A 15,868-nucleotide genomic window follows, 5' to 3' on the forward strand; every position below is an offset into this window, starting at 1 on the left:
ACTATATAGAGAGGCCAATGAACCTGCACGTAATGCATATCTCTCCACTCTCTGCATATCCATATGCCTGTTCAATAGACAATAGACAATAGGTGCAGGAGTAGGCCATTCGGCCCTTCGAGCCAGCACCGCCATTCAATGTGATCATGGCTGATCAATCTCAATCAGTACCCCGTTCCTGCTTTCTCCCCATACCCCCTGACTCCGCTATCCTTAAGAGCTCTATCTAGCTCTCTCTTGAATGTATTCAGAGAATTGGCCTCCACTGCCCTCTGAGGCAGAGAATTCCACAGATTCACAACTCTCTGACTAAAAAAGTTTTTCCTCATCTCTGTTCTAAATGACCTACCCCTTATTCTTAAACTGTGGCCCCTGGTTCTGGACTCCCCCAACATTGGGAACATGTTTCCTGCCTCTAACATGTCCAACCCCTTAATAATCTTATACGTTTCGATAAGATCCCCTCTCATCCTTCTAAATTCCAGTGTATACTGTTCACAAGTCTCATATAAGCTACGCTCGTATCTGCCTCCACCACCAGTCCCATCAGTGCATTCCAGGCACCCACCACCCTCTGTGTAAAACATTTGCCACTCACATCACCTGTAAACTTTGCCCATCTCACCATAAAGTTGAGCCCTCTACTATTTAATTTTTTCATCTTGGGTAAATGGTTATGACTGTCTACCCTATCTATGCCTCTCATAAATTTATATACTTCTAACAGGTCTCCCCTCAGCCTCCGACATTCCAGAGAAAACAATCTGAGTCTGTCCAACTTCTCCCTGTAGCTGATACCCCCTAATCCAGGCATCATTCTGGTAAACATTATCTGCACCCTTTCCACATCCTTCCTGTAATGGGGCAACCTGAACTGCCATGCTCCAAATGTGGCCTCACCAAAGTCCTACAGAGCTGCATCATGACTTTCTGTCTTTTATACGCAATGTCCAAGGACTAGGACTCCAAGATCTCTATGTACATCCTTGTTTGTATGTAAAGTCATACAGAACGGAAACAGGCCCTTCGGCCCAACTTACCTATGCTGACCAAGATGTCCCTTTTTCACACTATTCCCACCTGCCCGCGTTAGACCCATATCCCTCTAAACCATTCCTATTCATGTACCTGTCCAAATGTCTTTATGTTCTAAAATATTCTAAATCCCGTGCAGCAATAACAAATGAACTAAGCATTAACATAACACCCATAGCTTTGCATAAGGTCCCGAGGCAATCCACAGGAAAATTATCAAACGATATTTTGTTGCTGAGCTGCGTGATTAAGAAGCGATTTATAGCAAGGCTCAGACTTAGACAATAGGTGCAGGAGGAGGCCATTCGGCCCTTCGAGCCTGCACCGCCAATCAATGTGATCATGGCTGATCATTCTCAATCAGTACCCCGTTCCTGCCTTCTCCCCATACCCCCTGACTCCGCTATCCTTAAGAGCTCAATCTAGCTCTCTCTTGAATGCATTCAGAGAATTGGCCTCCACTGCCTTCTGAGGCAGAGAATTCCACAGATTCACAACTCTCTGACTGAAAAGGTTTTTCCTCATCTCAGTTCTAAATGGCCTACCCCTTATTCTTAAACTGTGGCCCCTTGTTCTGGACTCCCCCAACATTGGGAACATGTTTCCTGCCTCTAACGTGTCCAACCCCTTAATAATCTTATATGTTTCGATAATATCCCCTCTCATCCTTCTAAATTCCAGTGTATACAAGCCTAGTCGCTCCAGTCTTTCAACATATGACAGTCCCGCCATTCCGGGAATTAACTTAGTAAACCTACGCTGCACGCCCTCAATAGCAAGAATATCCTTCCTCAAATTTGGAGACCAAAACTGCACACAGTACTCCAGGTGCGGTCTCACTAGGGCCCTGTACATCTGCAGAAGGACCTCTTTGCTCCTATACTCAACTCCCCTTGTTATGAAGACCAACATTCCATTGGCTTTCTCTCTTTCTCTCTCCCTCTCTCCCTCTCTCCCTCTCTCCCTCTCTCCCTCCCCCTCTCCTCCCTCTCTCTCCCTCCTCTCCCTCTCTTCCTCCCCTCTCTCTCCCCCTCCCCTTCCCTCCCTCTCCCTCTCTCTCTCTCTCTCTCTCTCTCCTTCTCTCTCTCTCTCCTCTCCTCTCTTCTCTCCCTCTCTCTCTCTCTCTCTCTCTCCTCTCTCTCTCTCTCTCTCCCTCTCTCTCTCTCTCTCTCTCTCTCTCTCCCTCCCCCCTCTCTCCCCTCTCCCTCCCCCTCTCTCTCTCTCTTCTCTCTCTCTCTCTCTCTCTCTCTCTCTCTCTCTCTCCTCTTCTCTCCTCCTCTCTCCTCTTCTCTCTCTCTCTCTCTCTCTCTCTCTCTCTTCTTCTCTCCTCTTCTCTCTCTCTCTCGCTCTCTCTCCCTCCCTCCCCCTCCCTCTCCCTCTCTCTCTGCAGTGGCTTCTCACATACTCTGCCCCTCCCCTGCCCTGCCTTTCTTTGCAATTTAAAGCCTGTTTTATTTCTAGCTTTCCCAACTTCTGATCAAGGATCGGATAAGCTGAAACTATATTTCTCTCTCCACAGATGTCGCCTGACCTGCTGAGCACATCCAGCATCTTCTGATTTTATTTCAGGTTTCCAGCATCTGCATTATTCTGCTTTCACACAGGTCCACTGTTGCATTCTGATTTCATTCTCAACTCTCACACTCTCCACAATCCACACACAAGAAGGAAAGTGTGAGCGCAGCTAAGAACATCACACAAACCAACCTCCCTTCCATTGACTCCATCTGCACTCCACGCTGCCTCGGCAAGGCCAGCAGCATAATCAAGGACCAGTCTCGCCCCAGTCACTCCCCCTTCTCTTCTCTCCTCTCCCATCAGGCAAGAGGTACAGAAGTGTAAAAACACACAACTCCAGATTCGGGGACAGTTTCTTCTCAGCTGTTATCAGGCAACTGAGCCATCCTATCACCAACTAGAGAGCGGTCCTGAGCTACGATCTATCTCATCAGAGACCCTCGGACCATCTTTAATTGGACTTCACTGAACTTTATCCTGCACGAAGCGTTATTCCCTTTCTCATGTTTCTGTACACTGTGGATGACACGATTGTAATCATATACAGTCTTTCCGCTGACTGGTTAGCATGCTACAAAAGGCTTTTCAGTGTGCCTTGGTACATGTGACAATAAATTAAACTAAACTAAACTCCAGCTCTAAGATCCGGATTTCCCTACCTAATCTTCGCCATCTCTCTCTGTTCTTTTCGTGCATTTTAATATATGCCATTCATTTTACAATGCTCATGGCTATTTATGCTTTCGAGTCATAGAGACGTACAGCGTAGAAGCAGGCCCTTCAGCTCACCCTGTCCATGCTGACCACCAGCCACCTATTTACACTAAATCTTATATGAATCCTATTTTATTCTTCCCACCTTACTTTCAACTAGCCCAGATTCTCCCACTCACATACGGACAGTTTACAGAGGGCAATTAGCCAACCAACCTGCACATTTTTGAGATGTGGGAAAGAAACTGGAGCATCCAGTGGAAACCTACACAGTCACGGGGAGAACGTGCAAACTCCACACAGACAGCGACCGCGGTCAGGGTCTCTGGCGCTGTGAGAACTGCAGACGCTGGTTTATACCAAAGATAGACACAAAATGCTGGCGCCACTCAGCGGGCCAGGCAACATCTCTGGAGAAAAGGAATAGGATAGGGTGAAGTTTTGGGCAAAACCCCTCTTCAGACTGAAAGCCGAGGGAGGAGTGGGAGGCGGCAAAATTAAACTGGAGGTAAGAAAAAGCCAGAACAAGGGCCGGCAACAGATGACTTCAGGAAAGGTGGTGCCCAGAATGGCCCATTGTTGGCTGGGGGAGGTGCAAGAATAAGAGGGATACAAGACTGTGAACAGTGGAACTGGTAGGATGACTAGGGTGGCGAAGGGAGGGGAGGGAATGCAGGAGTTACTTGAAATTGAGAAATCAATATTCTTTCTGCTGGGTTGTAAGCTGCCTAAGCGAAATATGAGGTGCTGCTCCTCCAATTTGCACGTGCCCTCACTCTGACAGTGGAGGAGGTCCAGGACAGGAAGGTCAGTGTGGAAATGGGAAGGGGAGTTGAAATGTTTGGCAACCGGAAGATCGGTGGGAATGATGGGACATGCTGGAGTGAAATGGTGCCCTTCCCTTGATCCTAGTTACGTATGTCCGTGCGTTCCTCCATACCCTGTGCTCTCCCCCTTATTTGCAAATCATGCAAATGTGTGCGGCTGTGAAACGAGCCTCTTATCCGATGACTTAAGTAAGGGAGGGAAGGGCAAGTTGCAGAGGAGATGTCAACAGCAAGGCTTATCAGAAAAAATAACGAGCGTGTGTGGTGGAGCTGTTCATCGGCGAGGCCAAGATCATTCAAAATGCTGCCTTACTAATATTCCTCAAAGCATCTGCGGTGCAATTTTGTCTGTGTTCTCTGTTTGTCTGTTGGTACAGTTAACCTTGGTGCAGACTAATACAAGTGCCTTCTCCATTTATGAATTTACATTGTCCTTTGCCCTTCATTAGAATTGGCCAGTATTCGCAACACATTTATATTATTCAGTTTAGTTTATTGTCACTCCTGCCTTCTACCTCTAACTCAAGACACTCTAATTAATCAAGAATCTCTTAATCTCCGCCTTAAAAATAACTATTGACTTGATGTCCACAGCCGTCTGTGGCAATGAATTCCACAAATTGAGGCTGGCCAACATGTCTGAGGCTAGGGGGAGAAGGCAGGAGAATGGGGTTGAGATGGAAAGATAGCTCAGCCGTGATTGAATGGCGGAGTAGACTTGATGGACCAAATGGCTTAAGTCTGCTCCTAGAACCTATGAACTTATATCATCACCCCCTCAGTCTCCTACACTCCAAGGGAAAAAAAGTCCCAGCCTGCCCAACCTCCTACAATCACTCAGTCCCTCGAGTCCTGGCAACACCCTCATAATTCTTTCTACCTTAAACAGAGTGACCAAAATCAATGATGATGATCAGAATAAGGCCATTCAGTCCATCTAGTCCATGCTGCAATCCAGCCAGTTGGATTCTTCCGCTTTCTCTCTGCAGATAACATTCCTTCCAATCCCTGCCCAATTCTGGAATGGAATTCCTTCCTGGACTTCCTCGGATTTTATCGAAGGTATCACAAAATGCCGGAGTAACTCAGCAGGTCAGGCAGCATCTCTGGAGAGAAGGAATGGGTGATGTTTCGGACCCGAAACGTCACCCATTCCTTCACTCCAGTGATGCTGCCTGACCTGCTGAGTTACTCCAGCATTCTGTGATGATTGCTGCTGTAAAAGTGAACCAGCAAAACTGTGATTCCTCTGATTTTATGATCACTTTGCCAGGTCCCCTGTTGAATAAGTGAATATTAGATTGCTCTCTGGTTGTAAGACAAGGTCAGAATTCCGACCCATCGATATTATAGGACATAGAAAATTATAGCACAGGAACAGACTCTTCAGCCCCCAATTTCCCTGCTAAACATGATGCCGAGACTAACTAATCTTATTGAAGTTGGGAAGTCACATATAGAAGTTGAGAGGTCATGTTGCAGTTATATAAGACATTGGTGAGTCCGCATTTAAGTATCATGTTCAGTTCTGGGCACCATATTACAGGAAAGATGTTGTCAAGTTGGAAAGGGTACAGAGAAAATGTTGCCAGGACTCGAGGGTCTGAGCTATAGGGAGAAGTTGGGCAGGCTGGGACTCTATTCCTTAGAGCGCAGGAAGATATGGGGTGATATTATAGCGGTGTATAAAATCATGAGAGAAATAGATAGGGTAGACACACAGAGTCTCTTGCACAGAGTAGGGGACTCAAGAACCAAAGGACACAGGTTTAAGGTGAAGGGGGAAAAAGTTAATAGGAGTCTGATGGGGTAACTTTTCCACACATTGGGTGGTGGGTGAATGGAACAAGCTGCCAAAGGAGGTAGTTGAGGCAGGAACTATTGCAACGTTTAAGAAACAATTAGACAGGTACATGGATAGGAAAGGTTTAGAGAGATATGGGCCAAACACAGGCAGGTGGGACAAGTGTAGATAGGACATGTTGGTCGGTGTGGCCAAGTGGTGCCAAAGGGTCTGTTTGCCTGCTCTATGACTATGACTCATCTGCCCACACACAATCCACAGACCTGCAGATCAATATGCCTATCTAAAAGCCTTGTAAAAGCAACTAATGCTTTCACTGCCTCCACCACCACCCTCGCTCGACAGCACGTTCCAGGCACCCGCCAGTCTCTGTTTAAAAAAACCTGCCCCATACATCTCTGTTTGGCTTGGTTCCATGTTCTTTTAAAACATCCAAAAACATGTTGGCCTCCATTGCAACTTTATTTATTGAGTTACATAAAAACAGAAGTGGGAGCAGGAAGAGGTATGCCAGCCTTCAGAAACTGCTCCACCATTTAATAGATTTGCAACTGATCAGATAAGTTCCCTTTTTCCTGCCTTGCCTGCTGTGCAGATTAAATATCTGTCTGTCTCTGCCTGAGAGAACTGGCTTCCAAATCAATCTTTCATGTTGGAGTTCTTCAGAGTCACGGCACATACAGCACATAAACAGGCCATTCTGCCCATCTCATCCATGCCGACCAAGATGCCCAATCTAAGCTAGTCCCACCTGTTACCCCTCTAAACCTTTTCTATCCATGTATCTGTCCATATGTCTTTTAAATGTTGTTATAGCATCTGCCTCAACTACCTCCTCTGGCAGCTCATTCCATGCACCCACCACCCTTTGCATGAAGAAGTTGTCCCTCAGTTTAATATTAACTCTTGCGCCTCTCGTTGGGTACATGGATAGCAAAGGTTCAGTGGGATATGGGATATGTGGGAATTAGACTCATACAGCATGGAAGCAGGCCCTTTGGCCCACCTCTCCCATGCTGACCAAGGTTCCCCCCTCTACACGTCCCACCTGCCCACATTTGGCCCACATCTCTCTAAACCTTTCCTATCCATTTACCTGTCCAAATGTCTTTTATGTGTTGTTATTGTACCTACCTCAACTATATCCTTCATAGAAACATAGAAAAATAGGTGCAGGAGTCGGCCATTCAGCCCTTCGAGCCAGCAAGGCCATTCAATATTATCATGGTTGATCATCTAAAATCAGTCACCCCGTTCCTGCTTTTCCCCCCATATCCCTTGATTCCTTTAGCCCTGAGAACTAAATCTAACTCTCTCTTGAAAACATCCAGTGAATTGGCCTCCACTGCTTTCTGTGGCAGAGAATTCCACAGATTCACAACTCTCTGGGTGAAATTTTTCCTCATCTCAGTCCCTTATTCTTAAACTGTGATCCCTGGTTCTGGACTCCCCCCAACATCAGGAACATTTTTCCTGCATCTACTGTGTCCAATCCTTTAAGAACGTTATATGTTTCTATATTCTATATGTTTCATGTACCCTCCACTCTTCATGTTGGGTATATGGAATGAGCTTCTTCCAAACCTTGCAAGATTAAAATGATCCTCAGCTTCTTTCATGACCGTTGTCTGAATTTAGTAATGCTTTCCATGCCCTTGTCCAGTAAGTAAATGTTGGACAGTTCACCATTTGTTAGGCAAGGTTTGAGTTCACACCAATCATCAATATTATAGAACATAGAACATAGAAAAGTACAGTGCAGAAACAGACACACAATTTCCCTACTGCACACGATGCCAAAACAAACTAATTTCTTCTGCCTGCTCATGATCCATATCCCTACATATCCATGTGTCTACCTAACAGAAGCTAATGTATCTGCCTCCACTACCAACCTTGGCAGCGCGTTCCAGGCACCCACCGCCTGTATGAAAAACTTGCCCCGTACATCTCCGTTAAGTTTAGAGATGTAGCGTTGAAACAGGTATGAGGTAGTGAGTTGACCCGTTCTTGGTCGTTGTTCCTCAGTAGCGCACAAGGCATCACCATTGGGTCTCAAGGCAAGCCAGTAATATCATATCATATCATATCATATCATATATCTACAGCCGGAAACAGGCCTTTTCGGCCCTCCAAGTCCGTGCCGCCCAGTGATCCCCGTACATTAACACTATCCTACACCCACTAGGGACAATTTTTACATTTACCCAGCCAATTAACCTACATACCTGTACGTCTTTGGAGTGTGGGAGGAAACCGAAGATCTCGGAGAAAACCCACGCAGGTCACGGGGTCAGGGTCTAGTATCATTCACTGAGGCCATTCAGGGCAGGTTTGAAGGAAACTCTAATTCAGTAAACACAACCACTTAAACTGAATAGCAATTGGGGTTAGAGTCATGGGCAAGACTTTGAATATTTGCTCATAAGTTTATGCTTATGTCGTAAGATCAGAATTAGGCCATTCGGCCCATCAAGTCTACTCCGCCATTCAATCATAGCTGATCTCGCTTTCCCTCTCAACCTCGTTCTCCTGCCTTCTCCCCATAACCTTTGACACACTTTCTAATCAAGAACTTGTCAATCTCCGCTTTAAAAAAACCCAATGACTTGGTCTTCACTACTGTCTGTGGCAATGAATTCCACAGATTCACCATCCTCTGGCTAAAGAAATTCCCCCTTATCTAATTTCTGAAGGTACGTCCTATTATTCTGAGGCTGTGTCCTCTGGTCCTTACTCTCCCACTAGTGGAAACATCCACTGTTTCCAGCCCATTTACCATTCAGTAAGTTTCAGTTAGGTCCCCCCCTCATCCTTCTAAACTCCAGCGAGTACTGGCCCATCAAAAGCTCAACCATATGCTCAAACCATGCCTGCAATGGGACTGAATGTAGTAGCCTTGGCTGATGTCTTCATTTGTAGATGTCTGTATATATAAGATGGTGCGTGTGCGCGTGGGTACGTGTGTGGGTGCATGTGTGTGCGTCTGCATGCATGTGTGTACACGCGTGTGTTTGTGTATGCGTGTACGCATGTGCTTGTGTGTGTGTGGGTGTGCTTGTGTCTATCTTTACATTACGCCCTTCAATCCCATATTTTCACATCTTATTTTTTCCCCTTCTCTTTAGGTTCAGCTGAGTCAGATTGTTGCTGACAGAACATTTTGGGTTGATAGCAGTCGTGGTTATGAAAGGGTAGGGGGGGGGGGGGGGGATTGGAGATGTCTGAATTTGTTGCCCGATCCTACCCTCAGGCTTGGACTCCAGCGAACGGAGTCCCTCCCTCCCTCCTCCTCTCTCACCTCACCTGGCGTTGCGTTCAGCGGGGCAGGCTGATAGGACTCAACCCTTCAGAAATACCTTGAGGAACAGTAGCTTCAAGCAATTATTTTGCTGACTCTGTAACCCATTGACCTCGAGGTCCCTCGTTGTCACAAGGTCACCCCCCCCCCCCCCATTTTCCTCTCTAACCTCACCTGCAGGTTGATGGGACTGACATCTTCTGCGCCTTCTTGAGGAATAGTAGCTTCAAGCAATGACCTTGCTGGCTCTGAAGCCCATTGACCATGAGGTCCATTGTTGCCTAAGCCATGGCAGATCATGTGGAGCCCTCTTCACAGCCCACTCCTGCCCCCTGGTGAGCACCAGCAGAAACCCTATTGAGCCTACCACACCCCCCCCCCCCCCCCCCCCCCCCACTACCACCACCCTCTTGCCATCAGCCCTGCATGTTTCCCGCCAAACTAAACTAAGTAAAGACTGGAAGGACAAACATTTTCTCTTCCGGTTGGTTTAAAGATATTTTGCTCAGCTTGCCATCTTAAGGCAGTGCAAGAATTGCCACAGTCTAGTGCCAACCCTAGTTCACCACACACACCCTCCCTCCTCACCTCCTCTCGAGGATGGACTTGCCTGACGGGGTGGGTTCTAGCAGAGTGGAAGAAGGGTTACTCAGCCATTCTCACCTCAAGTGGAGGAGCTTGGCTAAAGACATTGGTGATAGCCATTGTCATGTGGGCTGTGGTTCACCTCACTGTGGACAACCTCCCTGTCCACAGGAGGCTTGCAAACGTCTAGCAAAGCATGCTCTGCAATGATCAGCCATAGAGTTTTTCAGCATGGGAACAGTTACTTTGGCCCAACTTGCCCACACCGAACCAATATGCCCCATCTTCACTAGTTCCACCTGCCTGTGTTTGGCCCATATCCCTCTAAATCTACCCTATTCCTGTACCTGTCTAAATGTTTCTTAAACTTTGCGATAGTACCTGCTTCAACTCCCTCCTCCGGCAGCTCGTTCCATACACTTACCACCCTTTGTGTAAAAAAATGTTACCCCTCAGGTTCCTATTAAATCTTTCTCCCCTCACCTTAAACCTATGAGTCTCGATTGCCCTATTCTGGGCACGAAACTCTGCGTTTTTCCTGAACTAATCCTCTCATGATTTTGTACACCACTATAAGATCACCCCTCATACTCCTGCGCTCCAAGGAATACAGTCCTAGCCTGCTCATCCTCTCCCTGCTGCTCAGGCCCTCGAGTCCCGGCAACATCCTCGTAAATCCTCGTACATCAATGTGCTGTTGTAACCGGGATGGAACTTGCTTGCAGCAATACCCATTTATTCTTCTAATGTGTTGGCAGATGGCGGACACTGGACAGCGAGGGTGGTGGTTTAATGAGGTAAATACACCGGGATAGACATCTATTCCGACTGGTTATTTTTGTTCTGTGGGGTGGAGGGTTTGGAGGGGGCTATTGAATCAAAATTCTGGGCGGAGAACTCTCTTTGAAGGAATTTCCTACAGAGGTACAAGACTGGACCGCCTGCCTCACCTGGCTGTTTGAAGGTTCGTAAGTTCATAAGTTATAGGAGCAGAATCAGGCCATTTGGCCCATCAACTCTACTCTGCCATTCAATCATGGCTGATCTATCTTTCCCTCCCAACCCCATTCTCCTGCTTTCTCCCCATAGTCTCTGACACCCGCACTACTCAAGAATCTCTCAATCTGCACTTTAAAAATACCCAATATATTGGCCCCCACAGCTGTCTGAGGCAATGAATTCCACAGATTCGCCACCCTCTGACTGAAGAAATTCCTCCTCGTCTCCTTTATAAAAGTACGTCCTTTTATTCTGAGGCTATGGCCTCTTGTCCTAGACTCTCACACTAGTGGAAACATCCTCTCCACATCTACTCTATCCAGGCCTTTCACTATTCAGTAAGTTTCAATGAGGTCCCCCCTCAGCCTTCTGAATTCCAGCGCGTGCAGGCCCAGTGCTGTTAAACGCTCATCATTTGTTAACCCAATCATTTCTGGGATAATTTTCGTAAACTTCCTCTGGACCCTATCTAACACCCACATATCCTTTCTCAGATGTTCGGCCAAAACTGCTGATAATGTTCCAAGTACAGACCAGTGCCTTATAAAGCCTCATCATTACATCCTTGTTTTTATATTCTAGTCCTCTTGAAATAAATGCATTTGCCTTCCTTTCTATTATTGAACATTACTATCTAATTCAGAATCCTCTCCCCACTGTTCCCCTGCATCCCTGTAATTAACTACATATACTCCTATCCAAATATTTAACCAATTCCCTTTTGGAAGTCAACGTTGGTTAGTCATACAGCACAGAAAGCGGCCCTTCGGGGCCAGCTAGCCCACGCCAACCAATGTGCCCCATCTACACTAGTCCCCCCAGCTCACATTTGGCCTATATCCCTCTAAACCATGTACCTGTCCCAATGTCTTTTAAATGCTGTCAGAGTACTGGCATAAACGACCTTCTCCGGCAGCTCATTCCCTGTACCTACCATCCTCTGGAGAAAAAGTTGCCTCCCAGATCCCAATTAATCTTTCCCCTCTCACCTTGAACCTATGTTCCCTAGTTCTTGATTCCCTACTCTATGTATTTACCCCATCTATTTTTCTCATGATCAGTACACCTCAATAAGATTACCCCTCAGCCTCATAAGCTCCAAGGAATACATTGCAGGCAGGGCAGAGATTATAGAGAAGTTCTCATTCTTCTCAGAACACTTAACCTGTAAGTTCACCTCTGGTGACTGGCAGATTCTTTATACTTTAGACTTTAGAGATACAGCACGACAACAGGCCTTTCGGCCCATCGAATTTGCGCTGACCAGTGATCACCCGTGCACTAGCACTGTCCCACACATTAAGGCCAATATACAATTTTTACCAAAGCCAATTAGCCACAAACATGTACGTTTTTGCAGTGTGGGAGGAAACCGAAGCACTCGGAGGAACCCACGTGGTCACTGTGAGGACGTACAAACTCTGTACAGGAAGAATGTACAAAATCCATACACACAGCAGCCATAGTCAGGATCGAACCCGGGTCTCTGCGCTGTAAAGCAGCAATTCTGCCGCTGCGCCCCCACATCGAAGAAATGGCCTGGCCCTTACCTTTTCATTGTGACATTGTTAAAAATGATCACAGAGAGAACGTGCAACCTCTACACAGACAGCACCCGAGGTCAGGATCGAACCCAGGGTTCTGGGGATGTGAAGCACCAGCTCTACCTGCTGTGCCCAGATTCACAAGAGAATGCTTGAGTGAAAACCACACTGCTGCAGGACCTCAATGGTCAAACTTAATCTCTCCACAGATGCTGCCTGACCCACTGAGTTCCTCCAACAGTTGCTTTTGTACCCTGTGGATTATTATTTTGTCAAAAGCAAATCCCATTCTTTTTTGAAAGCCCAGACTGACTCTGCTTCCAACATAGCCAGAGCACCAACTTTGTGCAAAATCTACCATGCCAAACAAAATGCCCCATCTACACTATTACCCCTGCCCGCCTTTGGCCCTTATCCATCTAAACATTTCCTATTCATGTACCTGACCAAAAGCCTTTTATGGGTGCATCGATAGAGTTGCTGCCTTACAGCACCAGAGACCCAGGGTCCATCCTGTTTACGGGTGCTGTCTGCATGGAGTTTGCACGTTATCTCTGACAGCGTGGGTTTTCTCCGTGTGTCCCAGTTTCCTCCGGCACTAGAATTGGCTTCGGTAGTATTTCTCGATCTACATTTAGGCGATACAAAAGCGATTAACATAATTTTTGCCTGACGAATCTGCTGGCATTCATTGAAGAATAGCAGGACAAAAATGAGTTAGTGGACATTGTTTACTTAGTTTTTTCAGGTATTTTATGTAATCTGCCATCGCAATGATGAGTGAGTTGTGGAAGGTGGTCCAAAGGGAATGTTAGGCTGGTCGGCGTGCACTTGATGGGCCAAAGGGCCCTATTCAGTGCTGTATCTCCAAAGTAAAGTAAAGACAAGGCTTTGAAGGAAGTCTCCCCAGTTTAATGCATCATTGCCATGTTGGGAGGTGTTTCAACTATTGCTGTTGAAGCCCCACGAATGGTTTGGAGGGCATTAGGAGTCTCATTCTTGTTGTTGCCCATTGGCCATCTGGTCCCTAGTTCTTGATTCCCCTACTCATAGGTCACACTGGCCATCTCCCTTACCTTAGTTTGTTCCATTTTGTTGTCCCTGCTCCTGAGTTGGCAATCTTTGGTTGTTAAGTCATAGGAGCAGACCTAGGCCATTCGGCGTCTTGGCCGTGCAGTGACCCGGTGACCAAGCTCTTGTATCTCTCCTTTTTTGTCTTTCAGCCGATGTTCTCCATGACAACGGGCCTCGCGGCGAACCCTACCACGTCCTTCAACCCGTACCTGGGACCCGTCTCCCCGAACTTGGTGCCGGCTGAGATACTCCCCAGCGCGCCCATGATGGTCACGGGAAACCACGCCGTTCCCGTACACACCGCCGCTGCCGCGCAGAAGCTGATGAGGACGGACCGGCTAGAGGTGAGCAGGAAGCCCCCTTTAGATTCTTAAGACCTCTCTCAATATCCTGGGATATTGGCTCTTGGATACCTAACGCTCTTCAACAAAGCCAACACCACCTCCTTTAGAATTTATACTTCAGAGATACAGCGTGGAAATGGGCCCTTCGGCCCACCAAGTCCACGCCGACCAGCGTGGATCATCTGGCCGAAGGGCCTGTTTTCATGCTCTAAACTACACTAAACAAAACACTGTCATGAGCAGCTTTGAAGCTGATCATGGCTGATCATGATCAGCTTTTAATTCAAAATACTGAGGTTTCATCCGATCTATTATTGAATGCAGCTGTGAGCTGTGCATCTGAAAAAAAAAGAGATCTCTTGATTTTTAATGCAGTGAGCTGTGAAGTGATATTGTGTGTGGAAGGTTGAAGGGAGCTGATTCAATACAACTTTGAATGAAGGAGTGGTTTAAAAAGAAAATACACAGTTGGGGGGGGAAGACAGGATGGGAGAGCTCTTTCAAAGTGCTACCAATACAGAATGGGCCGAATGGCCTCCTCCCGTCCTAGAAATGATGCTAAGATGTTTTGGAATAGAAATTCATCCTCTATTGTTTGCATTGAGGACGTAAGGCAGTCCCTGAGGTTAATGGAATCGAAATTCAGTAACTTTTAGTGACTTATTCAGAGTATGTAAGCAAGATACTAAATGATTACTTGGCATTGGTATTCATCAATATTTCAATATCAGTATTCACCCCCCTCTCTCTCTCCCCACCCTTTCTCTCTCTCTCTCTCTCTCTCTCTCTCTCTCTCTCTCTCTCTCTCTCTCTCTCTCTCTCTCTCTCTCTCTCTCTCTCTCTCTCTCTCTCTCTCTCTCTCTCTCTCTCTCTCTCTCTCTCTCTCTCTCTCTCTCTCTCTCTCTCTCTCTCTCTCTCTCTCTCTCTCTCTCTCTCTCTCTCTCTCTCTCTCTCTCTCTCTCTCTCTCTCTCTCTCTCTCTCTCTCTCTCCCTCCCTCCCTCTCTCTCTCTCTCTCTCTCTCTCTCTCTCTCTCTCTCTCTCTCTCTCTCTCTCTCTCTCTCTCTCTCTCTTTCCCCCTCCCCCTCTTTCCCCCTCCTCTCTCCCACTCCCCTTCCGCTCTCTCCCTGTCTCCCACTCCCCTTCCATCTCTCTCTCTCTCTCCCTTCCCTCCCCCCCTCCTCTCTCTCCATTTCATGCGGTATCACTTTCTCTCTCTCTCTCTCTCTCTCTCTCTCTCTCTCTCTCTCTCTCTCTCTCTCTCTCTCTCTCTCTCTCTCTCTCTCACCCTCTCTCTTTTTATGAGAGGATTTGTTAAATTATTAAAACATCACACAACAGGCGCAGCTGAATAGGCCGTGGCAGCTTAGAATCAGTGGACTATGACTGTATTAGACGAACTGAATCTCAGCCACTGTAGAGAAATCCCTTCTGAATGTTGAGGTGAGATTAGGAGACCTCATTGTGATGGCTTTGACTCTTTGAAAATTACACCGACAGATTATGTAATAACTGGTGGATGAGAGGCAGGGAAAGGCAATTATCCTGCTGTTTCTTTCTGGCTGGGAGGCAGTCAGCTTTCTGTACTGTCTTGCCTCCTCTTGCATAACCATACTATAACAAAAATGTGCCTGCATGTGTATTACATGCCAAAGGAATTTCACTGTGCGGATGCATATGTGACAAATAAAGCAGCATTGAACCACTTCATTGTTATTTGGACAGGTACATGGATAGGAAAGGTTTAGAGGGATATGAGCCAGTCACAGGTAGGTGGGACCAGAGTTCAATGATTCAAAGGTTCTTTTATTATAACAAATTATTCTTTATTATTGCAAGGGTACAGTGAAAGAGATCAGTGAGATTATTGCCATACCTACAAGGTGCTCCTCAGCTTACGATGGATGGGGTTCCGCTCCGAGAAACCAAAAATATTGTGAGTCGAAATGCGTTTAATACACCTGATCAGGTGGCCGGATGTGAGTGGCGGCTCGCTACGGGTCCCTGCCGATGGCACCATCGCAAAGTCGAACTATCGCAAGTCGAAACATCGTAAGCCGGGGAGCACCAGTACGGACAATTCCCGATTACCTACAGAAGGCATCGAGGCAGCCCACCGAGACCA

General features: G+C 46.8%; 1 protein-coding gene across 12 annotated transcripts in view; it reads left to right on the plus strand.

Annotated features, from left to right (window-relative positions):
• Window positions 1-15,868, plus strand: part of LOC144599516 (muscleblind-like protein 1) — a 390,080-nt gene that overhangs the window by 342,333 nt on the left and 31,879 nt on the right. For 11 of the 12 annotated variants that reach the window (XM_078410502.1, XM_078410490.1, XM_078410491.1 and 8 more), the window contains 3 exons: window positions 9,027-9,092; window positions 10,543-10,581; window positions 13,551-13,745. In XM_078410502.1, coding sequence (XP_078266628.1) covers window positions 9,027-9,092; window positions 10,543-10,581; window positions 13,551-13,745 — 300 coding nt within the window. The remainder of the gene's footprint in view (window positions 1-9,026; window positions 9,093-10,542; window positions 10,582-13,550; window positions 13,746-15,868) is intronic. The other variant, XM_078410498.1, reaches the window with a different exon arrangement.

Source organism: Rhinoraja longicauda, chromosome 13 (assembly GCF_053455715.1).
Source record: "Rhinoraja longicauda isolate Sanriku21f chromosome 13, sRhiLon1.1, whole genome shotgun sequence".
Taxonomy (NCBI): Eukaryota; Metazoa; Chordata; class Chondrichthyes; order Rajiformes; family Arhynchobatidae; genus Rhinoraja; species Rhinoraja longicauda.